The 25882-nt window shown below is 40.6% G+C and overlaps 1 protein-coding gene across 2 annotated transcripts in view; it reads left to right on the forward strand.

The window, feature by feature from the left end:
* ZNRF2 (zinc and ring finger 2) overlaps positions 1-25882 on the forward strand; it is a 56436-nt gene that overhangs the window by 17103 nt on the left and 13451 nt on the right. Inside the window, exon 2 of one of the 2 annotated variants that reach the window (XR_011806913.1) lies at positions 12585-12691. Coding sequence is in view for 1 of the 2 variants with exons in the window: in XM_027451131.3 (XP_027306932.1) it covers positions 12585-12680 (96 nt within the window). In the remaining variant the exon portion in view is untranslated. The remainder of the gene's footprint in view (positions 1-12584; positions 12692-25882) is intronic. The other variant, XM_027451131.3, reaches the window with a different exon arrangement.

A 25882-nucleotide genomic window follows, 5' to 3' on the forward strand; every position in this document is an offset into this window, starting at 1 on the left:
CCCTGGGGAGATGTCTTCCAAAACAGAAACTGCTGTTGTAGATTATGGGATTAATAGAATGAATGGTACAATGTCTGCACAGTTCTAGAAAGCAAAGAAACAAGTTTAAAGGGTATTCTTACCACACAGTGCCAGGAATTGTACTCAATATTGCTTCTTCTCAAGGATAAATAAATAAATAAATAAATAAAAGAAAACAGAATAGAAGTAGGTTTCTTTTGTTGGCAGATCTCCTGGTTTACTGATTTTTGATTTGGTACAACTGCTGTAAAGGACAGGTACAGCAAGACCTTCGTTGGAGACTGTCTGCTTTTGTAATGATTGACAGGAATGTTAGGCTTCTTGCAGGAGCCTTTGGGAGGTGTTCCTCAAAATGCTAGTTAAAAGCAAAATAAATTAAAAACAACAAACAAGATTCTTTATAAAACAACAGCAACAACAATAAAAACCAACCTGGAGGCACCAACTGTGTTTTACACGCCTGTGCCTAAACGCAGAAAGAGTTTACTGTGGAAGAACTGGAAGAAGTCTGTTTTGTTACCAGAGTTAAATAGCTGATGGTTGGCTAAATTTATTGGTGGCCACGCTGTGAAACTTCTCAAAGTTGCTGTTATTGTACTCACCGATGTACAGTGGGCTTGCCTTATGGGGGCTTCTGCCAGGTAAGGAGTGGATTCAGGCAGATGTCCATGTGGGAAAACAGTTACTTTGACCTCTCCTCCTAAAGCCCAGGGTAAGAACACCTCTTGGAAAACTGGCAACAGGGTTTAAGAGTGAGGTAGTTATCTATCAAGGGCATCGTGGAGGTTTTTGTATTATAAGCTGCTGAAATTATGTCTTCTGTCTGCTGAACGAGAAGTCTCTCTAAGAGACTAATGGGCCCCTTAGTTGAAGGAGGCAATCTAATCTGAAATGGAAAAATGCCTACAAATAATGTTAATTCTTCGCAGTTCTCAAAACCTGTTCTGTAGCCAAATATTTAAGGGTACAAATTCTTTTTGGCTTGGAGGACTTTTTTTTTTTTTTTTAACTGAAAGCATTTTTGAGAACTGTTGTTTGTTTCACAGATGATTTTGGGAAGTTGTATTTTTTTTTTTTTTTTTTCAACCTAGAGCAAAAGGCTACAGTGAAAAAATGGAAGTAAATCTGCCTCTCTAGTTGTTTTGGCATCAGGTTATTGGTAGTGTTTCTTACTTCCAGACTTCAGATGTCTAAGTAGTGATGGAAGATTCATAAATTATTTTTAATGAGTGCCTTACCCTTTATAAAAGCAGGAATTGGAAGAAAATGAAATCCTAGTTGTTTGAGCAGGAGTATATATACTGGGTTAGGTAGTGTGCATTATGATTTTTTTTTCTTTAAAATCATTTGCTGCTGAAGTATGTATATAGCACACCTTTAGGGTGCTTTCTTCATTCTCTGGCCTTTTGTGCCAGAAGCCGCCAGTCTTTTTATTTTGATTTTGTTCTTGTTGTCATTTTGGTTTTGTTCTATGTAAAGAAGGTAATCTGATGTGGGGAGACAGCACTGATTTATGCCATGAGTTACTCTTTCTGCTACCCTTGCCTCAATGTCATTGTGGGCAACTAGGCATTTTTACATAAGGTAATGCCTAGAGATTTAGGAGAATTGCCTGGCCTTCTGTATAAGCTGGGGCAAGTTTTACTGCCTTTCTGGAGAGTATAATGAAGGCATTGCCCCCTTTGTACCATTACTTTTCCTCCTCTTTTTAGAGGAGTCTCTCTGAAGAGGAGAGACTAACACACACATGCAAACAAACATACTTGCAGAACTTGGCACGCCATGACCCTGCTCTTACAAGGGCTTTCCAGGAATATGAATACTAATTGTGACTGGTCTTTATTCAGTTGTTTTAAAATAGAAAAAAAAAAAAAGGCTTTTTTACATAAAAATGTAACTTCTTGACATGTTGTAGTTTCATGTCACCTCAGTATTCAAACAAACTCAAGACAGTGTCTTTTTTAATATACAGTGCTTATATGTATCAGCTGATAGATCGTGATTTTGCATGAATGGTGAAGACCAAGCCATACTAGTTAGTTACAACTGCTCTTAGCTTCAGTAGTGTTACAGATAAATAAAGCACTGAAAGCATGTACTGTAATAAATAGAAGCCATAATTGGATAAGTAAAAGCATTTTAGTTAACATGTCATTATTTAAACGGCTGAAAAGTCAAAACATCTGTCATCTGAATTAATTTGTTCCAATTACAGTCTAGTGTGTGTGTGTGTGCATGAATATGTGCATCACCTTAGCATGATCCGGTTAATGTAAACGAGATGTTTCTGCTCTAAGGGTTTGACTGATAGACCAATGCAGCAGTTAACTCAAGAAAAACAGAAAATAATCAGTAGCATTCTCTACAATGATTATTTGAAGTTCAAGTAGTGAACAAAATATTTCCTAAGAGCTTGTTCGAACAGCGGTATCTTCCACGTGAAAAGAGCGAGAATTACATTGCTGACTTGGTTGCTGAGGTAGGAGTGATGTGACATGGGATTTTAAGGTTGGCTTGCAATCCGTGGATGTTTTGTGAGTCAGATTTTGCAGAATATTGCAGTTATGTGCTCTCTTGAAGGCAAAAGGCTGGAAATGGAGTCAGATCTGTCATGACTGGCATGTTTACAGCACGCAAGTCACCAGCTTGATTTTCCTTAGCTTTTACAGGCAACAGCTGAGAAATCTTGGTTAGGGGAGTTACTTGTTTATGGGTTCAGTTCTACCTTTTTCTGAAGCAGTTGTGTATCCTCTCTACTGCTGCTCCTATCAGTCATTTCGCATGCTTTCCTCACTTTGCTATTTCCCCAGATATTATTAATCGGTCCTGCCTTAGAAATAAGAGCTTTTACAGAACTAGGAATTATAAAACTTAAATATCATTCCAACTTAAGAACCTGCTCTCATTTTATTAAAATCTGTACAGAATTCCTGTTTAACAGTTAAATGATGTTAATCCTGACAGATTTAACAATCTAATTCCAATATACATTTCTGAAGTTACAGCTTTTTCTAACCCTTGGTCTTCTCCCTATTTTGAAAGGTTCTCTTTAATGATTCTGTTAAAAATCTAGCTTCTTATAAACCTATATCCTAGTTTCTGTAACTGTCTGTATACTAAGGTACGCGTTTTCTAAGTTGGAAGACTAGAGCAGTCACTGGAGAGTGAACTTAGTTAAATTTTCCAATTACAACCAAGAAGGCAGCTTTATGAGAAGTGAAGATAATCAATAATATTTACAAGCTGTTCCTAAAGCAAAATTCCTTTGTGCTGAAGGTGAATGATTTTTTTCAGCCCAGGCCTTGCCACTGAGTTCAGTCCTCGTTAGTAAATCATACTTTTATTCTGTTTGGGGAAAAAAAAAAACAAAACATGCTTGACTTTCACTGGTTTCAAGTGAATGAATATCCATAGGTTAGTTTCCCTGCAGATTTAAGAAAATGGTGTGGAGGACTGCTATTTTGAGAGCTCAAGAGGGGAAATATGAATATAATAATGTAGGAAAGTCTGCTGTTGTGCTAGTTATTAAAAACGTTTGTATGTATAATTAAAAATGGGATGAAAAAAATGAGAAAACAAGTATGCTGTGAAACGATTATCCTTGACTCTCTTGAAACTGAACTTTTATTACGTGTAATTCTGTTACATTGAATGATAAATGTAACCGTAACTACTTTCAATATATAATTTAATGATGCTGTTAAAATAAGACATCTTTATCAAAGTTAATATTGAAACTCCTGAGAACATCCCATATAATAATTAAACTTCTTATTTACATGTATTCTTCCCAGTTGTACTCTTTGATATTTTGTAATGACTTTTTTTGTCATTGATTGGTTTTCCCCTTTTTTCTTTGTCACTGCTACCTCTATTTCTGCAGGAACAAGTAGGTTACTGGTAAGTATTTCAACTAAACCAGACCTTACAAAGTTTTGCCTTAGTGAGGACGTTTTTTTTTCTTTTCCTTTTACCCTCACTTACTTTGGTAAAAACTTTGTAGACAGCAGACCAGTTGTCTGTAAATGCTGTGCTTCCTCAGGTCTCCATTACCGCCTTGTTTGTGTAGTAGAATACTAGTTCTGAGATTCTCCAAGAGACTTTGTCTTCTGCATGCTGTCGAGCAGCATCCATATCTGTGCTGTCTTCGAAGATGCTGCCTTCTCCTGGGGCTTGCTCCCTTGTTCCCGTCTGCTGCGTTTCAAGTGCAGTGTTTACTTTGTCTCTCCCATTTCTTTCTTTTTTTTTTTTCCATAAGACCTTCTATGCATTTTGGCTAGTTTGCTCAGAAGACTTCTCTGCGTCTGACAAGGTGCTCTGTCTTCACGTGTTGGGTTTAGTCATCCTCGTCAACCATTACTCAGCCATTTTCCCATCACACCTCTTTCCTTTTAGCTCTCATTAAATACACTCTCAGCATGATACAGCCACCCTCCCCTCTCTTACTATCATGCTTTGTGTAATTTTAATCAGATTTGTTGCGTTATGCAGTGCGAGTTTTCAAGATATTTATGTCCGTGCATTTTCAAAAAGTAGGACTTCATTCTTTTCTTCTCATCTTGGAGCAGCTCTTCCTATACTTACGGGATTTCTGTTAAAAGCATTTTCTTTAATCCTACTGGATTTGTGAAAGTCCTGACATTATGGGCACTGTGGAGAAGGATGGTGGTGGTGTAAAAAAAACAAAACAAAACAAAAAAAAAAAACTGGTTCCCTCTACATAAGAATAAGGAGCTGTCTTGCCAAATTACTCAGTCACTCCAGAAGAGCCTACTTCAGCAGAACAGTGGGACACTGTTATCCTGCCTGTCTTCTCCACCTCCCATTGTGAAGCGATGAATGGGAAGAGACCTTCTTTTTCGGGTGTTGGAGGAAAATGTGGCTCTGGAGAATGCGAGAAAAGTGAGGGCGTAGGAAAATTAATGAAGAAAAACAAAAAACCCAAACACCTAGGTTTAGGGGAGAATAAGAGTGAGAAAAAAAGAATATTCTGCACTTAAACTGCGGTAGGTGAGGTAGGAAAAAATGATAGGAATATGTAATGTCTACCGAGTAAGAGTTTGAAGTCATTTCATTTGCATGAAGTTTTCAGACCTCCAAGCTGACTTGCACTGAGATATTTGGCATCATTTGGTAACGGAAAAACTAAACTTGTTTGCCAAGTTAATCCTGCCTACAACGTGCAAATGAAATACACTTGTGCCCAGAATCACTGACCATGCTTTCTGGCATGATTTCTATGATTTCCAGCATTCATCATACACAGGAGGCTAATTTTTTTTTTTTTTAATCATTTGGATCTAGAGTCCATGTGGAGCCTTTTTTTTGTACAAGACAGCTGAGGCTTGTTCTTACCTTCAAACCTACTGAAAGCAACTTCCAACACAAGTTTATGCTCCTTTACAAATTTGTCTTGTTACCGTGCTTGTGAATTTGAAAATGTGTAGACTCAGGAGGAGTTCAGACGAAGGAGGTTTGAACAGTCTGTCGTCTGCGTTGACTACAGATCCCTACAGATGGTGGGCTGGGGGGATAACACCCGACCACACACCCCCTACACACGAGTGGAGCTAAGAAGGTCTTTTCTACTTGTGCTCAGTGCTAGCTTTGATCTAAAATAGCGCTCCCGAAAAGCTGTCACTCTAGTAACAGCTGTTCTTATTCTTGTATTAAGAGACAAAATCACCCTTCCCACAAATCTTTCCCACCTACAGTCTTATCTTCTGGTTTTCAAAGTATTTTAGCACGGGGCTTTCCCCCCACCTCTACTTTCGTGGCTGTATTTATTGCTCTTCAGTTTCTAAAAACGCACAGCTGTCGATTATAGTCATTATCATGTGTTTTACATTGGTGTTAGACACCTGGAGCTGTGCAGTTGATAAAGGCTTTACTCGTGAATAAGAAAATGTCTTGTTCAATTCCTGCTCTTCATTCTGTACTGCGTTATTTTTCAGTGATCGCTATTGAAGATAACAATTAGCAAGACCCAATTAACAAGATGAAGGGAGTTAAAGAAGTTACATAGTGAGGTGTTCCTTCTTCAGCTTTTGCTTAGGAGGTGAAGGAAGTATTATCCAAACACATCTTCTCAAACTATTCCATGTCTCCTGTGAGTTTATCCTTAACTGAAATAAATTTCAGTCTTGTTGTTGTTTTGTTTTGTTTTTTTCTCCCCATTTCATTTGTTCTTCTCTCTCCTGTGAGTGCTGTGCGAGCTTTAAATAAATAAAAAAAATACAGGAGAAAGTCCCTTATTCTCATCAGGGAATTCACAAGTGTATTTATTTCAGTTTTATGGCACAAGACGGGTGAAGAAACCACTATAGTTTAGGAGCGCAAAATCACAAGTGTTGAGAAGAAGAAAATACTTGTGCTTAATCTGGTCGAGTTTTGTAAAATGACAGAGTTTGGTATTTTTGTGTTGTTGTCTTTGCTAGTATATGATTTCCTACTCTCTCTCAAACCGAGGGAGGTACATCCTTATTTCTTTTCATCTCCAGAGGTCTTTCCGGATGGGTTCTCTCAGCTTAGGCCACTGGCAGTGTAAGGAAGGATGAAAGCCAAACAAATAGATGTACATGTATCTTTTCTCCCGTAATTAAACTCTTTTGTGTCTCTACATAAAATGACAAATTTTCTCCAAGTAGCCACTTGTATTGGGAGTTACAGAATTTAGAAATTTTCATTTAGAGGGTTCCTTGGGAACTGGTAATACTTTTTCTTCTTCTCCTCTTTATTTTATAAACCTTCAGACTTCTTAAAGACAGTTTAAAAATGCCAGTTCTCTGTTCTTAAATTAGTGTGAATTAATCTTACTCTCTTTGATGGTAAGGGTAAAGTTGCCAGGTAAGATGTTAGCTTTGGTAAAGCAATGTGCTTTCATGTACAAAGCTTCATGGTTTTTGTTTAAGGAATTACTCATTCTGTCTTTCCATTTCAGCTGGCTGAGGAGAAGAGAAGAGGGATTTCTGTGGCCAAATAACTCTGACATGTGGTCTTGACTGGAGCTCTTTTTTTTTTTTTCTTTAAGCATTACAAATTAGATTACAAAAGAAGAGTGTGACAAAAATTTGACTTCACCAGAAGTGTTACTTCAGCAAGAATCTGAATTCTTTCCATCTATTTTTCTGCTGCTCTTACGATCTCACGTCATAGTCCTTTACGGAGTTGAATGTAAAAGGAGAAGTGGAAGAAGTAGATGTATTGTACAGAAACATAAAATGTTGATGCTATTTGTTTGATATTCACATCGGTAGACTTAAAGAATATAGTCTAGATTAAAAAATAAGTAGGTGAATGCAGAAATAGTTTAGAAAAATCCTGACTCTGTTCTAAGAGAGCAATTCAAGTGGAGTATTGCAGTGGTCCATGCTGGGTTCATTTTTAATCCTCTTGGGAGACACTTTAAAAATGGAATCTAGAGCCAGACTTGTAAGGTCTGGAAGCAAAACTGACATTCATGATGAGTTTTGACATATTAGAAAAATGTTCAGAACTGATTGAAAAGGAGAAATTAAAAGTACTAAACGTGTAGGGGTGGTTGTGAGTGGAATGGGACAGCAGTCCAGTGGTTTGTGTACAGGGTGAGTGTGTGTACACCTATAAAGGATAAATCCTTCTTTCAACACCTGGTGTAACAGAAAAAAGTGGTAAGTAATCATGCATTTCTGCTTAGGACTTCTGGAGGTTTGGCCTGCAAGCTCTGCCCAATTTTTGGCAATCCAATATTTAAATGTCAGACAGAGCCCAGAAGAGAGCTACAGGAATAAAAGTGTTAGATACCAGAGCCTGTAAGGAAAGATTAGAGTAACTGTTTTTTTTGCAGGCTAGTGGAAAAAGATGAAGGGTGCATTTCCTAGTGTGAGAAATAAACCTTTTTTTGTAAGTGAAAGCTGCCAAATGAGAGAGAAGGGAAGATTTTTCTCTCTAGGAGTGGCTGATCAGCATTGCGGGTCGGCTAGGATGGTTGTAAAGTCTTTCACTAGTTGATTTTTAAGGGCAGATTAAATCCTCTAAGTGCATTTACCCAGTTGCCCTGTGTGGGATGAACTCAGTTACCTCTGGACATCCTTTCTAACCACGTTTCTCTGTAAGGTCTTTCCTGTTTATTGGGGAAGGGATTTTGTTTGCTAGGTCTGTTTTAGCATCATTATGCAGGCATTATTTGTGACAATATTCTTGCATACCACCCTGCATACCGTCATATTTACTGGATGCTGTGCTTCCAGACTGTACTTATTTCTCTGAATGCTGAAGAACAAGTGCAAGCATGTAAGTAACTTTTGTCAGCCTTCTTAATTGCCAAATACATTTTGCAAAAGTGTGTATGTAAAGCTTCGCTTACAACTTGCTTAAATGTAAACTGAGATGGATTTATCTGTCTTCGCTGAAAACACAAGCATACAAAAACTTGACTGCATTCGATATTTATTTGTGAAGGACAGTTAGTTTCATTATACTTCTATTGTGTTTTTGGTGATGTTCTTGTCATCAATGGCATTAACATTGACCAAAAGGACCACCCCCAAAGGTATTCCAGAATAATACCAAAATATTTTTGCAAAAAAAAATGTCCAGGAGTTTGTATTATTTGTTGGATTTGAGATTTTGTTTTGTGGGATGTGGGAAACAATAGGATTTCTTGGATAACTGTAGGCCCTTTAGCAAAAGATGACAGTCTGAACAAAGTGATACATTCAAGAGAGAATGAGACAGAGAATTCACTTCTGAATACTGAATTCCTCCTCCCTACACAGGTTTAGTTATTTCAAACTCTCTGTGCCATCTTGGAATTTTCTAGTTGCTTTGCTGTAACTTTCTGTTTCTTTCTGTCCTGCCTCTTTTCTTGTAACTGCACTTCTTTCCAGGATTGTGGGTTTGGTTTAAGTAACCTGTTACTTTCGGTATTGTACTCGGGATTGTGAAACTAGGTGATGGAGTCTGAAAGAATTTGCCTCTGGTGTCTCTTAAGCCTGCACTTGCAGAAGTCAGCGAGGTGTCTGTGCGTGCTCAGTTCTTTCCTGCTCTGCAGCTTGGGATTGAGAGGTGACTGAGGTTGGGATGAGAGGTGGCTCGTGCTTTTTTATCATGGGCAATGTGCTCTCTGCAATGTGAGAAGGAAGGAGAGCCTTGCAACTATGTGGTGACCCTAATGCAAAGGTGATGGTTGCTTATCTTGGATGAGGATAAGGGATGCCGAGAAACCAGCAACTCCATAACAGTTGCATTTTTGTCTAGAACTATAGGTCATCTGTTACGCTATCTTTTTGTAGATAGCATTTGACAATTTTTACAGGACACTTAACCTGATGCCACCTCATCCAAGGACTACTTCTACTTTGTCACCCACGTGTCTGCAAATGCAGTGTTTATCTGCGAAACCCAGGGAAACAAGTCAAGTAGAGAACAAGATATTTTTGACCTGTTGCTGATTGTTGAAGTCATGTGGAACTTTCTTAAAGTTTATCAGAATTGTTCCTTGAAACTGGTGGTAAAAACAAACATGGGCTATCGACGTTGTTAGCCTGCTGGACAGTGGTACAATAGGGTCTTTGTTCCTGCAGAGCGCTTAATTGTGAACTGGGTCATGAAACTATTGGCTTCTGATTTGAGGTAAGGAAAACACCAAGTTGGTGACAGTGTTGGAAGCTCACTTATCTTTGAAAATACACTTAAAAATAGTGTCTACATTCAAGATAATTTGTTCTTCGGGGCTGCTAAAGGAGTTGGAAATGTTAACATCCTTCACTCAAAACACGCACTGTGCATCTGTTGAGGGAGATGGCTAAGTCCAGGAGCTGGTTATTGCAGCACAACTCTGGGAAGGAATGAGAAGTGAGATTTCTCTTGCCTTTGCAAAACGTTTCAGTAGATATAGAGAGTTCAAGGCACTTTTTCTGCTGTAACACTGGTCTCTGGCACTCAGCTGATGCTGGTCAGTGGAAAAACATCTTTTTCCACAAAGAAACCTTTACCACTGGCTGCTAAATTGGTCCGTAAGTCTTAGTTAAGTGTAAGTGGGGTGTTGTTCTGCATGTTGAATACAGCTACAGCAGTCATCTTCCAGGCCTGCAGTGTCAGGAGGATATTTGTATGTGCTTACCTGTTACCTCAGCTCCTCCTTGACACTGGATACGTCACGAGGTACTCTATTGTCAAAATCTGGGCTGTTTACAAGACTTAAGGACAGGCACATGGTCGAATGAGTACATCCAGCTGAGTACTCCAGTGGAATAATCAATAAAGATTTTTCACAGCTGTCTATCCTTGGGCATGGTTTTAAGGAAAACCCTTTTCTTGCTTGCACTGATAAGGGCTGCTGCTATTATTACCATATACACCATTTCTCCCTACTGTTTTATTTGGATTCAGGGCTTCTCTCCCCACGTTCCTGGGATAGGTACCTTTTTAATACCACTGTTAACTTCAGAAGTGGTTGTAGAGACCTAGTGGTGGTTTTCCCTGCCCCCGTCACTCCCAATTAGACGTGTTGGTGACCCTGGGGAATAGCGTGAAGAGTTCTGTCCAGAAAGCAGAGGCGACTTGTTAATGACTGCCCCAGCGCTCAACTAGCCATGAACATAATTGCTAACTTGCTGTAACACAAACGCTCCCTTCTGGCATGGTCTGCAGCGTGTAAGGAAGTTATGTGCCTTTTTACATCAAAATATGTTGTCAGTTGTGCCTGGCAGGAGCTTATAAATGAGAATCAGGCACGGGTATTAGTAGGTTTTTTGACTGTGACTAGACTTGAGAGTAATCAGCTGCATTTGACTGATAATGGCTGAGAGAGAACTTCCCCCTAGGTCAGTTTTTGGAGAAAACCATAACGAAACGGCTTCGCGTGGTTTGGGGTGTTTGGAGGACTGAGATACTAATTTAGATTTTAGTCATGTTGAGATGCAGCCTGGGGGAAAGAGGTTACGCGGTGGCTGAAGGGTCACTGACAGAGCCTCCTCCAAGTAAATGAATCCTCCCAACCTGTTCTTCAAAATACGTGTTTGGTTGTTTTGTGCTTATTAATCCGTGGGTGTAACTGTGACTTGTAACCATGTGGGTTTGGGAGGGATGTCAAAAAACGAGAGAGGAGCAATATTTAAAATAAAGTGCAAGACTGGAACAAGAGCAAGCAGATATGAAGCACTCGTAGCTAAAATGGGAAGAATCAGAGCTGTACTTTATCTCAGGAAGTGGTTTCCAGTGTACACATTCAGTTGCTGCTCCGAGTTCCCCATGTGTGCTACCAGCTGTCTGGTTTCACTTGCTTCCTATTAGCTGTAGAGAAAAAAAACAACTGTTGCCTCCACAAATTCAGTGCGTTTCTTCAAGTGCTAATGCTTTGGGCTGGTTGCTTGATCTACCTCTGGATAATAATTACCAGGAAAGATCAAAATTCTCAGGCATCAGTAACTTGAAAGTGCAACATCGAGTCACTCGATACCCTTGGCTGACTCGGTTCTTTGTGGGCTCCTGAGGTTGGAGGTACAAAAGCAAGGGACAGCGAAGTAAAGACTGTGGGAGCAGGCTGGGATGTGGATACTGGAGGTGCAGTGTCCACTTACACACGCCTGTGTCATTCCTTTCCTACGGTGCCAATGAAAGAGTTGGCATTGAGCACGGATTTTGAATATTTTTAAGTAGATATTTATGCTCTGTGTTGTCCTGTAGGCATACGTCTTAACAGCTCTTTTGCATCAAGATCCCTGTTGGGTGGCTTTTTGTCTCTCACTTGCACGTTAATTACTCAGCAGATCCAAATCAGCCTACCACTCAGACTTTTCTGTGGATCCTAAAACTTGTCCAACCAATCTTGTCCTCTTAACTGGAAGACATGGTAATGACATAAATTAAAGCATTAAGTAGTTTTGTCATAGACTATTATGCAGTTGCATCACAATCCAGACTGTCTTAATTATTCTTTATCCTGCGTTGCCTCAGGCTGTGACCTCACAAGCTAAACAAGGTCAAGCTTGGCTAGGATGAGAGAAGTCAAACAATTTCGGCGCTACAGGAAATATCAGTGATTCAGTAGGTGAGGCGACACCCCTGAGTTAATGTTGTGCCCCAGACTGGCGTAGGATGCTGCAGCTTGCCTGATGAGATGTAAAACTGAGATCCTTTGTTAAATTTTCAACGCTCTTCCTGGGAAAAGCGATGCTGTTAATTCAGAGCTCCTGCCCAGGTTCAGATTTTAATGATTATGTGCTCCCTACATTTCTAATTTCCGTTTTGGTAGAGCTGTGTTATCCTCTCTCTCCTGTCTTAAACTGCTCTTGAGGTTGTTGTGAAACTTTACATTCCAGAGGTGGTGACATGTTCACACTTGGCAACAGATCCAACTGCAGAAACAATGGTCCATTCTGAGGTCTTTTGAAATCAAGAGAATTATATTCATGGAAGAAAAGTCAGGTCAACACTGAAAAGCTGCCAGATTTATTTTTTTTAATTATTATTATTTTTTTTTTTTTTGCTTTGAATGTGTGGAGAATAGTGTTTTGGCTTAAATGTGGATATTGGCTACGTGGTCAAGTGTACTCACGCTTACATGTTTTTGTTTTTCATAGGATTCAAGTGCCCTGTATGTTCAAAATTTGTATCTTCTGATGAAATGGATTTACACCTTGTGATGTGTTTGACAAAACCAAGGATAACCTACAATGGTAAGAAAGAAGTAAGCTGATAATTTCTTCATTTTAAACGTTAGAGTGATAATAATTATTTATTTAGTAAGATACTCAGGTAACTAACCCAATGGACTCAGAAGTTGTGTGGGTTTTTTTGGCTTGTAGTAAACTTTTGTAAACTTTTTCAAAGTAATTTCTAAGAACCTGGTCTTTTTTTTTTTTTAATGTTGTATGCCAGTATAATTTATGCTGTTGACTCATACTACAAATGTAAAATTATCCTAATCTGAGTATGTTTTATTCCGTTTTTGATCACAAGGTCATACGCTAGTCATTGTCCAGTTAGGGTCCAACTGAGACAGGTGTAGCTTAAACAACCTCTCATCTAATGGCATTGAGTGATCAGAAAGATCAAGCCAGGCTCCTACTGGGGCCATTGCTAAGAACTGTTATTGATGCACCATGTACTTATAACTTAGTCAGAAAAGGGGCTTTCTTGAAGGAGCTGAGGAACTGCCTATTGTTTATGTGATAGGCATAAGGACTGGTAGATATACAGGTCTTCAAACCTTCAGTTTTTGCGGGTTTAGTGAGACTTTTCTCATTGTCAAATGAATCAAATGTGGTAGCTCTGTTCTCATACCACTAAGCTCTTCTTGTAAGCAGCCTGTGATGCAAGACAAACAGAACTTTTGCCACTTTGGGGATCAAACCCTTATGTCACTGTGGTTTAGGCTAACACTCAGCTCTATGTGAGAGGTTAGAAGGAAACTGAGAGGGAGTCAGACTCATTTTGGAGGTGCACAGCAAAAAGTTGAGAGGCAATGGTCACAAGTTACAGCAAGGATAATTCAGCTTTGATGTAAGGTAGAAAGTCCTCGTAATGAGGATGGTCCAACACAGTAGCAAGTGCCCAGAGAGGCTGTGCAACCTCATCAGAAAGTGACTGGGTAAGGCCCTAAGCAACTTAGACTAAGTCAGTCCAGTTTTGAATGAGGGACCAGAAGACCTCCAGTGGTCCCTTCCAACTTAAGTTAATGTCTAAGTAACTGGTAGTGTTATGGACTCTTTGTGGTCTCCCTTCTGTTATGGTATTCCATGCTGAATTTTATCTTGGAAGGAGTCTTGAAGGACGGTAGGGCCTATCTTATTCTTTGTCTGGATAGTAATAAGGCATCAGGGTTACAGGAATAGCGTTAATTGCAAAAATAATTTGAAATCATATACCAGCAGTTGTGAAATCCATTTCAAAGCACAGTACTCAGGTAAAATAAATATTTTTTTTTTCCTCTGGTGTTGCACCATATATTTGAGAAGGTTGACTTTACCTAGCAGAGGATTTTTTTTTTCTTTTTGTTCTGGTATTTTTGTTTTGTTTTTGTCTTTTAAATTAGGACTAAGCAGTTTCCAAGGTGGGCCTTTAGGGTTCTGTGTACTGTGAGCTGCTGAGCATAAGAGAGAAGTGGGCTAGTCAGCCCAGTCAGGGAGAAGTAAAGCACTTGGGATCAGTTTGGGTGGAGCAGAAGGTGGCAAGCTGGCAGAGAGCAAGCTCTGGCTGTAATCCAGCTGGTGGGATGTGCACAAATTACAAGCTGACAGACTGAGATCCTATGCTCCTGCTGCTTCCTATATGTATGTACGAGCACATTCAGCTGACTTACTTTTTTTCAAGGAAATAGCAATCACATAACACAACCTCTCAGTGGTGTTTGTGACGTTCATTTGTATCGCAGCGGTGCCATAGTCAAACTTTTTTTTTTCCCCTGCATTGTCTCTCCCAGCTGGTACGTTGTTAATTGGAGCTCTTTTGGGCCATCTCATTACTTTTGTACAGTCCCTTTAGCAAAAAAAAACCAACAACTTCCCTGTAAATGAGCACAAATAAAAACCCCTGTGTGGCCCATGAAGCCACTCTCTTGATAATTTGCAACACAACAAAAGCAGTTGTGGACAATGCAGTGTAAGGTATTACCTGAATCATGTAATTTGTCAAATTAGGAGCGTGTCTACAGCGTACAGAGCCTCAGATGCTCGTTCTAGGAAAGTGGTTATAGAAGCTTGAAAGGAGAAAACTACTAAATTGCAGAAATTGGTTTGAGAGAGACACTTACCTGGAATTACGGTCTCATTCTCATAAAACCTTAATAGAAGTGTGCATTAATCCTTTTGACGGCAGCTGGTTAGCTCCTGGAGTTGTGGACTGAATCTTAAATTAGAGAATATAGTTGGTTACTTAAGGTACTGCAGCACAGAGAAATTGAGGATATGGCTTCAGCATTGTGCACCACTCAGTAGTTACTTTGTAGTATGACTGTGATACATTTAATGAGGCTAATGAAAGAGGATTAACTAGCAGATCGATAACTTGACTGAATGTTGCTGTAATTACAGGCCCAGAATTGCACACGGGTGTCTAGATGCATACATTTCTCCTGTATTTTTGCTGTTTGCTAGGACGAAGAAGGTATAAGAAGGGCATCTCAAGTTTTGCTTTAGAGAAAAAAAAAAGATGCTGCTATCAACTCTTGATCTTCTTTTACCTCCTTTTTCTCTCTATGTTTACGTTGCAAGTAGTTGAAGGGAACCTTACACTTGCAAGCGGTGAGATGTTTAAAAGTTAGGTGGTTGGGCTGAACTGTGCATATATCGGATTCTGTTTTGGATGTTTCCTCGTGATACTGTGACTGTTTGAAGATTAGCTCTTTCTAGGAAATGTCAGGGAGCAAATTGTACCTATTGTGGGATTCTGAAAGACGAGCGTTCTTTCTTTTCAATGGGAGTCTAAGGCTTTCTGAAAAATGGTGTAAGACTGTTGTGATTAGAAAGTTTTGTTTGTTTATTTACGAAAATCCTCCCAGGCAATGTCTAACTGCTTTCTGAACTACCTTTGTGCATTGCCTTTGGGCAGAAGGAAGGGCCAGTGCACTGCAGGCTGTGGCAGCTGCCTGATTTACACGTGTTTCCTGAAAGGGACTGGTCACAAACTTGTCCCAGTTGTGTGCTGCAAGTTGTGCTGATTTTCATAGAAGTAAATCAGTATGTTTTATTAGCCTTATTCTTTTTAAAATCATGTGATATGCCTCCAACAGAGATCTCATTGCTTACTCAGTTGGGCCTGTAAAAAGGGCTCTTTCTTTTTTCTATGGAACTTTGTTCCAAGTATCTTCAACTACTTGTGGTGCGCAGCCATGAACCAGTATATAGTCATTTTGATACAAAAGCTGTTTAAATGAACTGGATTGTGCAAATTCTGTGGTGTTTGCTGTTACTGTCTTACATAGTCTTGCTTTTTTTAGCCATTAAGGACACCATTCATACCGTTACTTGTTGAGTCGCCAAGGAGCCCGAATAGGTCCTGTGCACTTGCTAGCCATGGGCTGCTGAAAGCCAATTTTGTGGAGAAAGTGTGTTTCTTGGTAGTCAGCCTGTTTTTTTGGTTGTTTTTTGAAAACAACTGCTAAACTAAATACTCTACAGACATGCCAATTTCGTTCATCATCTTCAGCGTGTTCAGTAGGCCCCTGGCACCAGGTCTTTCCAATTTGCAATGGTGAGTGGCACACAGGGCCCACTGGGGGCCAACTCTCCCAAAGATGCTGCTCACGGAGCCGTGGTGTGTTTTGGCCAGGCAGAGCCCTTCTCTCAAGCAAGGCTCGGTGCTTTGGAAGCAACTTGCCTTGGCCTCTTTGCTGTTGGGTCAGTCTACGTAAATACCAACTGCTGAACAGCAGAAGATCAGGCTTACGTGGCGAACTTCGAATGCAATTATTGTTCAGTTTGTGTTTTTACAGTATTGATGCATTTTTTCATTGGAAGATGTTTAAAAAGACCCGAGAAGACACAATTGAGAGAGCTGCTTGGGACTCGAGGCAAACTACTTTTAGAGGGCCTGCAACTAATGCACCAGTTCCTTCTGAAGAAACCTCGCAGCTGGTTGTGTCTGAAGTAATTCTGTTTGTCTTCTCGCCATGCCTTTGTTTGCCTCTCGGAACACTTTGTAAGACTTTATTATTATTGTTGAAGGGCCTCTCTGACAGCAGGGCCCAGCAGCCTGGCTGCCGGCCAGCTGGGGAAGCCAGTGACCCCGTGGAGCCGGGAAGAGCCAGTCGGCTCGCTGCACTGCTTGGCTGGCTCGGCGAGCCGGCCTCTCCTCTCTCCAAAGTTTTTGATTGAAGTAGCACATTCCTGCGGAATATTTTGGGTTTCAGCAAGTCAGCACTTCGCGTCGGAGCGTCGTCCTGCTGGAAGCTTTCTGAACGGGCCTCCGGGAAGCTTTGACATCGGGGCTGCTCTCGCTCAGGCCGCCCTGCCTTCAATTCAAATACGGCAGTGGGTCTGGTTAGTGGCCAACATACTGAGCGAGGCAAGTTTCCTGGAGAAAAACTTTTGCTTGTCTAATTTCAGAGAGTTAATATTACATCTTGCAGCCAGTGTGTGAGCTGTTAGAGGAGTTTTCCTTCCTCAAGGTAACCACTTTGCAATTTTTTTTTAATTACAGTAAGTGAAATTTTGAGCCCTCACACCAAAAAAGAGCAGGGGATCAAACATCATATACAGCACTGATTACATATATGGTTTACTTTTAAAGTTTATTCAGCTCTGTTTTGAGTGGAAGATTAGTACGTGGCAAAACTGTTGCAGACAGAACATTGAAAATGAAGGTAGGTGTACTGGAAGGAAGACAAGAGTGAAACTCGACGTGCTTTTCTTGTTCAGCAACATACTTTGTCTTTAAGGGTGTTTGAATCCAGTACCAGGCACAGCCAGCCAAATATTTCGGTGCCGACTAACTGAACTCAAGGTGACTTGAACCGCAGCAGTGCTCAAGCTCCAGCAGTGCTCTGATGTAGATTAGCAAGGAAACAAAGCAGGGTTTTGTCACAAGGGTGTAAATACTCTGTTAATTCTAAATCAGTTCAAAAAGAGAAGTGGTCGCACTGCATGTTTGGTGACACCGAGTCCTGCGTGCGAGTTTCAGAGTCAGGAAATGGCATCTGTCTGAGCAATGATCCTGCTGTAGAAGTTCTCAAAATCTAAGTGACAACTACAGCATGTGCATTTCAATGCATAAAGGACCCAAAGGACTGCACAAAAATATTTTTGAGACATGCTTTGTGAATGGGACTGACCTGTTTTTTTCCAGCACAAGTTGTAAGCTTAGTCGATTGGTGGCTGTTTTGAAATCTTTGGGCCAAGCTACTTTTGTCAGAACTTAGTTTATATTGCTCAGTGGAAGGGAAGTGCACCACAGCCTGGCATCTGGACCGCTGAGATCTGTGATGCTGGTAGTTATCTCCACTGCAGTGACTTAATTTCCTTGATCACTTCTGTTCACTAAAAAGGGGAGAGTGGTGTTTTACTCAGAAGGGCTGATGCCATCACCTGTCTTGACTGAGGTACTCAAAACTTAATTTTCTTCAGACTGAAGAGAATTACTAATTTCAAGTTCACTTCTCTGCCAGGATTCCTGAGACCGTACCCTAAAAGACCTTGCAAAAGGGCATCTTGCCAGTCTGCCAGGAAAAGCTTAAGCCTTCCTCCTTGTCCTCATCCTTTAATAGGACTAGACTTTCAGCAAAGCAGTACAAAATAATACCAAGGCAAAGCAGTTCTTTGGTTCCGCTTCATATGAGATACAGGATTCTCCTTAGAAATTTTCAGTTCTCCTGTTTTGGAGTTTAACAAGGTTATTGACCAAGAGTTTCTAGCTTCTTGCTCTACCCTGGGTGGTTCTGCACTCTGTCCTCAGGGGTGCTGTGTGACAGGGGAAGAGCATACCCTGCAGGATAATTTAACACGTAAACAGACACTTAGCCTTGGCGTGCAGTTATATAGTGACATTTCCTCCTGTTTTGATCTTGTGTACCTATGAAAACCCTCCAGATTATGTAGGAGGTTCATTCAGTTTCCCTAATGCTTTAAAACTGTTTTCCAATGTATTTCTTAAAAATAACTTGCACTGCTGAACATCTGTTGGACTTGGAGATTTTGTTTAATGTGCCAGTAGAGGAGCATTACTATTGTAAATAAAAGTTTAATCTCAGACATTTGCACAGCTGTTACTCTCTGAGTTGGTATAACATCAACTTGGACATTTCATAGCTTGTCGTGCAAATCATTGTCACAATTTCAGGGAGGGAAACTGTTTGAAGAGCTTGATTGAAGTATATTGACTAGTTTGCCCTTCATCCCTTTAGGAACTGTTTAATGTTTCAGCAAGGAGAAAACTTCCACTGATTTTCACCAGCGTAGGCTGTGGGTAGCTACTCATTCAAACCAGACTGCCAAGAAGAAGAGGCAACTCTAGCTCTTCTTCCCTTTTATTCAGTAAAACTGTATTTCCTTACAACCATACCAAATCTCTTTCAACAGGTTTTGGTGGCCCATGCAAAACCAGCCTGTTACAGTTAGGGTTTGCTGGGGGGAAGGTTGTCCATTTTAAAGAGTAGTGGTGAGAAATGTTTCTAAATAAAGCCATGCTCAAGCAGCAATGTGGACCTGGCTCCTAAAGGAGGTGGGACGTGCTTCTGTGACCCCATTTGAGCCTCAGTCAGTGGATGAAGTGGGTCAGTCTGTGATAGTGTGGAGCTGGAGCATTTTCAGAGGCCGCAGTCTCTAATCTTTCCTCCACACCCACAAACTGTCAACCCTTTGCTACCAGGAAAAAAAGTAAGTTGTGTATCTCTCATGGCGTGGCTGTGAAGGAGGCTCCTGAAATGGGAACACAGTGTAACTGAGAGAAAAGGGCCTCAAATGTCTGGAGCAGTTCTCAGAGCTGCAAACTGGCCCCATTTATCTTGGTAAGATACAATCTTGGAGGCTTAATGGTGGTGGCGGTGGCTTAGATACCAGCATTGCTCATTACCTTATGCTTCCCTTTCTCTTACACAAAGAATAGGTTCATAAAGCAGCTATGACAGCTCATTTTCCTGGTGCAGTTTGGGGACGCTCAACAGATTCTGCTAAATTTTCTTGCTATGATGAATTTGAGTCAACGTGTTCGTATCCTACCAAGGAGTATAAAACTTTGGGACATTGGACATCACGTCCATTCTTCTTTTAAACTTTTCTCTGGTTTGTTGTGAACGGGACTGGCTCTTTTTAATGAACCTTTGGAGAGCAGGGTATTTTGGTGGGTGATTCTCTGCATACTTGCCCTTGAGCCAGGCCTAAATCCGCCAGACAGTTCTTCCTGCGACGGAGCCATCACAAATCACTCTTGGCCAACCTAGCTGTAATGTCACCTCATACTTCAGCTCCTGAGGGTGAGACAACAATTTTTTTCTCAGTACATTGGAATCACCATTACATAAATGCCCACATGTGCCATGGGAATATTTTCTATGCAGCACTGGATAAATACAGTAAAGCTTTTGACAACTGTAGAACAAGCCTGATTGTTTTCTGAAAGAAGGAGGGAAAACAGGATCATTCATATTCTGAATAGCTCAAGTTGTTTCTTTTCCTTACTTCTAATCTGAGATGCTGCTCTTGTCTTGCTTTGGTACCGACAGCGCTGCTGAAGTCAAATGACAATGGTTCTTGTCCTAGAAAATCATAGATACACCTGTGAACTGGTGCCGCAGAGGAGAGCTGCAGGTGAAGAAAGGAGCGATTCAGCTCAGGTTAGGACTCACTCTGTTCTTCTGCATGTCATTGTGCTGCTGTTATATAATGGCAGTGCGGTGCTGCGTGCCGCAGAGAGCCGAGCAGCAGTTTGGTTCGCTCCGTAGCAAACGCTCACGGTGCTGTGACTCTGCACCATGTGATCCGGGCAGATAGGAGCTACCTTCCGTGTCTTACGCTTAATCAGTCTTTAGCTTTGAGAGGTCATTCGGAGGATGTCATAAATCGTGTCTGCAACTGCTGCAGTCTTGTGACTGCTGGGAATTTAGCTTCGGGGAAAATAATGTTCCTAGTTTTGAATAGTAATTCTGCTGCCTTTAAGTCTGATGCCTCTAAAGCCTTGAGATTTTACTTGTTTGTTAGTAGCAAACCGACTTATGTTCTGTAGCTGCGCTGCAGAAACCATACCCTTGAAAACACACATCTTTTCCTGACCTTAGAGAGTATGTTTCATTGGCTGGATTTTGAAATAAAATGTACTTTAAGTCTTAGGTTTTTAAAAAAATAAATGCCAAACAGCATTGCACTGAGTGGTCTTTGTAGGAATTTCACGGTGTTTCCTTCCCAAATTTCCATTCTCTTTTGCAGGAACTAGGACAGATGACTTGCAGATCAGGATTTTTTTTTTTTTCCTAAGGAAATGCAAAGCAATAAGCAGCATTCCCTCCTTGCTCAGAAGCTGCCCCGAGGGCAGATCAATTGAAAATATAGCCTGAAATACCATTTGTAAGGTTTCTTTGGTTTTGTTTGGTTTTTGTTTGTTTTGTTTTGTCATTGTTGTTATTTTTGTTTTTCCTTCAGAGTAAAATCTTGCTTTAAAACTTGCTACCCTTTAGTTATTTAAATAGTTTTGCGCTTCTGACTTGCAGACTCAAAGTGATAAAGGAATTTTGTACAATTTTTGCAGGGGGGTTCAGTGGTAGAGCAAGCTTAGCTCTTCCAAAACAAGCTGAATGAAAACACAGTGTGGTAGAGTACTCTCACGTCTAACTTGGGGATGATTGTCACTGCTTACTTAACAGAGAAAAATTTACCAGAGTCAGGTATTTGTAGCAAAATCCAGTGATTCTAGACCAGCTTGTAAGTTGTCTGTTGACAGTGACTGATCATATATTGACAGAGCTACTGAGCTGCAAAGGCTACAGCACGTCCTCCCTGGAGGAACCTCCTCGCTCTCTGAAGTTTCTGTCACCATCTCTTCTGTGGCCACAGATTTTTGCAGCTGCAAAGTAACCCTAAATTTTACCACACAGGAAAAACTTCACTTAGGTTTGGTGGTGAGCTACGTTAACAGTTATGAAACCTTGTTAAAATTTCTTCATAAACACCTTAGGTGGCTTCCATTTTAACCCCGTGCCAATGCCTGTCTGAAACTCAAAGCCACGTCAAACTTTAATCAATTTTACCACTTTCCTCATCCCCTATTTTCTTGTGCAAAGTCTAGGTAGCCTTTGTGTATAGTGCTAGGTAATGGATAACCTTCATGTGACTAAGCAATAATGTAGGATTCAGTGATAAGTTCTTAGCCCATAAACAATGCTCATTTGCTTGGGGGCGGGGAGATGGGGTGAAGGAATCGTTTGATTAACGTCTTTATCTTTTTCCCTCCTGTTCTAAGCAATCTGTTTTGATCTATGGCTTTATTAGCCGAAACACCGTGTTGTCATAACGGTGCCCAATGGCTTTGATAGGCTGGAGATTTAAAAATGAGGAGAGAAATAAAACTTTAATACAGCCATGGAAGTACACTGCCAGATTGTCTGTGGAAAGCTGAACAAATGTTGGGGAATTGTCTTCAGGGACTTCTTTTTTTTTTAAATTCATCTCCTGGGTTAATCATCTTGTGTTATTATTAGGAATGATCGTGACTGATGAACGCTGAAATTATGTTTCTTTTATTTGACTTAATTACCAGGATCTAGAAGTTGATGCTGTTTGCTTTAGAAAGTAAAGGAAGGTTATTGGAGCTAAACACCCCCACACTCTGTACCTTACTGGGACAGTAAAATCCTGTAGGTACTTGCTAGCACCAGAAACACCATATTCTCTGTGCTTGCTGGAATAAATTGTTATACTGGATTATGGGTTAGTGTAGAGCAGAAAAATTGAGATAACTTTGAAAACTGACTCAGTATTTGATGTTATCGGAAGTTTTTGCATTCAGATGTGTTCTGGGATCCATCTCTGTAGCAAAGCTAATTGCATTTATAATAGGAATAGCTCATAAAAAGCAGTCTGTCTGCTGTGATCAGGAAAGGAAAACAAGTGAAAATTATGCAGTGATTACATCCCTGTCCTGAGTGTGCACATTGACACCAGACATGCAATTTTTGCTTGGAGGAGACTGATCTAGACCCTGCTGGGCACGGCACCCTGTCGACCTAGCACCTGGCACTAGGGTTAATAAACCAGAATTTATGCACGCTGAGTTTTGGCACCAGCATTCTCATCGTGTGGAGCTCAGTAAAGCATCGTATCCTCCCTAAGAATAGCATCTTAGTCAGACGTGCCTGGTTTTTCTCCTCTCTTCTTGTTTTGATCTTTGGCTCACGGCTTCATCCTTCGTGCCATCTTCCTGAGTGCTCCCTGTGCATTCATTTCGCATCAGATCAAACCAACCCCCATCCCAAGCTTGCAAAGAAATGAGCCAGTTGTTTGGCCACCGTGAAAGGACTGGAGAAAAGAGCTGGGAAAATTCAGTGTGATCAGGGCATCTGTAGGAAGACTGGAATAAGAACCAGAGAAAGAACAAAGCGAACGAGACACTGAATCAAATCCTACAGCCAGCTTCAAAACAAGTCACCATTAAGGTAACCCATGCTGCCCAGAGTAAAAGGACAGCTCACTACAGCTGGGCTTCATTCTCTCTGCTCTCCAGAGAAACTGTTCTCATACCCTTTCCTTCTACAAAGGTTTCTAATCTGCCTGCTTTACCTATGTTGTGGTAAATGAGAATTCTCATAGGTACCTTTCATTAAGCCAGCAGGTCCCCATCAACGCTCTCATTTTCTTACAGATCATTACTAGAATGAAACTTCCAAGTTGCTTTGTAATGATTTTCTTTTTTTTTTCTTTCTTTCTTTTTTGTCTGGCTTCTGACCATAGTTTCATTGACAATGAATGGCTGGAACCTCACTGTTTGGAAAAAAATCACTTCTGTAGTCGTTTTAGTCTCCTTTCATGCTGGGGAAAAATAAGCTTAAAGTCACTTTTAAAAGCTGCCAAGACAAGAGGGATTTCCCAGCCTTAGTGGGGATCCTTTTGTACCGTCACAGCAACGGCTTGCATTTGCCAGATCTTTGCCAGTTCAGACCTTTCCTTCAGTTTGATCAGAGACAGTCAACTTCTGTAGTACCTATTTTGCCATATCCACACTCTGTTTCCCTCTCCCAGTCTTTGTGAGCCTTCTTGGCAATAGCATCCGTTCTTGATTTGGCAAAATTGCTTGCTTTAACAGACTCCAGCATCATAGTTAAGTCTTCCTTCTGACCATTAAGCTATTTGCAGAGAACTGTCTCTGCATGACAGGAATTATTTCCCCCTCCTCCTGACCACAGCAGTATCTTTTCCTTGTTGTATCTAATTTCCCCATGACTTCCTACAAGAAGATGCTTCTGTAGATGCTTCTCTACTGCTCTGGGTTTTATGCCTGGTTGGTTGTGGTGGGTTTTTGTTTGTTTATTTTTATTAACTTTACTAAAGAAGTTATCTTTGCAGAAAGCAAACTACACTACAGAATTCTCTCATTTCTTGCCTCTTGCTCTAGCAGGAACCATACAGTTCAGCCACTTTTGGACTGGATCTCTGGATTGCAATCCCTACTTCTCAACAGACCTGAATTCATTTTGCACCTGTCAGCAGTTTCTTAGTGCTGGTACAAATAGTCAAGGATGTATAAGTAGCCCTTAAATATTTTTCTTTGATTTATTCCTCAAAGATAAGCAGCATTGTGCACCAAAGAATAAAAATGATAAAAGATCTGCATGCGCGGATTTCGCGGTGATGCTCTTTCTTGCCCACATCTGTAAGTTTAATTCATCCCAAGTAACTCCCAGCTATATAAGAATCCTTTCTAACTGCTGCAGACTCGTTGTCTGTCAGCAGTATGTGCTGGTTGCCTCTGGCCACTTACTCAACCACTCCTTTTTGTAGCATATTTGTGGTATATGATCCTCTTTGATGGTAAACTCAGCCTTGAGAAGTGTAAATCATTCTTATGCAGTGGAGCCAGGGAGAGGGGAATACTCCAGTGATAGCTCTTCACGCTGTTTCCTAAGGAGTCTCATTTTTGCTGCTGTTTCATTTCTTGTGGGTTTGCCCCTTTACATGCTACTTTTGATTTAACTCCTGACAAGACCGATACAAGATTAATAACTTCTAGCTGAAGAGATCATGTGGTTTAAAAAACAAAAACAACAAAACAGCCTAAAGGCAGCTTCCCTGTTCCATGAGCTGCCATAAAGAAGTTTTTGTTTCAAAATGGTGAGTGCCTGGACACAGCATTCATGATGAAGTCGTACCGTGGGGCACTAGTTTAGTACTGCTATGTTCAAGGCTTTTTCACTCAATCCCCTACTGGTGAGAAATATTTAGAATTATTTTTTATCTCTCAAGAATAGCTTTTCTGAAGGGAGGGGGAAGCTCTGGGACAAACACGGCATGCCAAGGAAGACTGTTCAAGAAGTTACCCCTTGAGGCAGTCGAAACATAAGGATGCATCAGTTCAGTTGTAATGGAGATGGTGTAGGATGGGTATGTTTGGCACAAAGCCTTTTTACGTCATTCTGAAAGACAAGGCTGTTTATGGTTCTACCGTGAAACAGGTACCTGTATCTAGACAAAAATTTGGAAGTATGAAGACAGTACTTACAAATGTGGTGAACAGAACTTGTCATTAGAAGTCAGCACAAGAGGAGAAGGCTGTTTAGCTATCCTGAGATGATTTAATGTTCAAGGACATCAAACTGTGAGCAGACTGATTACGTACAAGTTGGAAAGTCTATAGATTAAGCAGATCTTTCAGAGTCAATCAGATAATTGTCTCCACTGTCTCCAGAGCAAATCTTGAATCACTGTGGAAACGCAGAGTCACTCTGGCAATAAATCTCAAGACAGGAGCACAAGGCATTTCATGGCCAATCAGGCTAATAAAATTTAACCTGTGTGAGTATCTATTTCACCATAATATTCTCTGCCAAAAGCATAAATATGGTTTGAGAAAGCTGGTACACTGATCATCATAGCTTAGGAGTAAGTGGTTACGGTGTAGTTGTTTGGGGTTGAGGAGCTTTATTTCCCAGACGACTTGGCCTTTTTTCAAAGCCTAGCTCTGCATCATGAGTCCTGGGGTGCAAACATGTTAATTTGATGTTGTCTGAAAGCTGTCTCACTTGTGACTTGAAGGGTTGTTTTTTTTGTGGTACGGTAGCTTGTATTGAGACCACATCTCTTGAAGTTGTAGATAGATTTCCATTGTGGCCACTGAGGTAAACTACTTCACCAAAGAACTGCTTCTCTCAGTGCACAAATACATCTCTTTTTTTTTTTCTTTAGTTCACCTGCTTAGAATTGTATCAAGGTAGCCAGAACTATATAGACTTTTTTGGGGGGGA

Source organism: Anas platyrhynchos, chromosome 2 (assembly GCF_047663525.1).
Source record: "Anas platyrhynchos isolate ZD024472 breed Pekin duck chromosome 2, IASCAAS_PekinDuck_T2T, whole genome shotgun sequence".
NCBI lineage: Eukaryota > Metazoa > Chordata > Aves > Anseriformes > Anatidae > Anas > Anas platyrhynchos.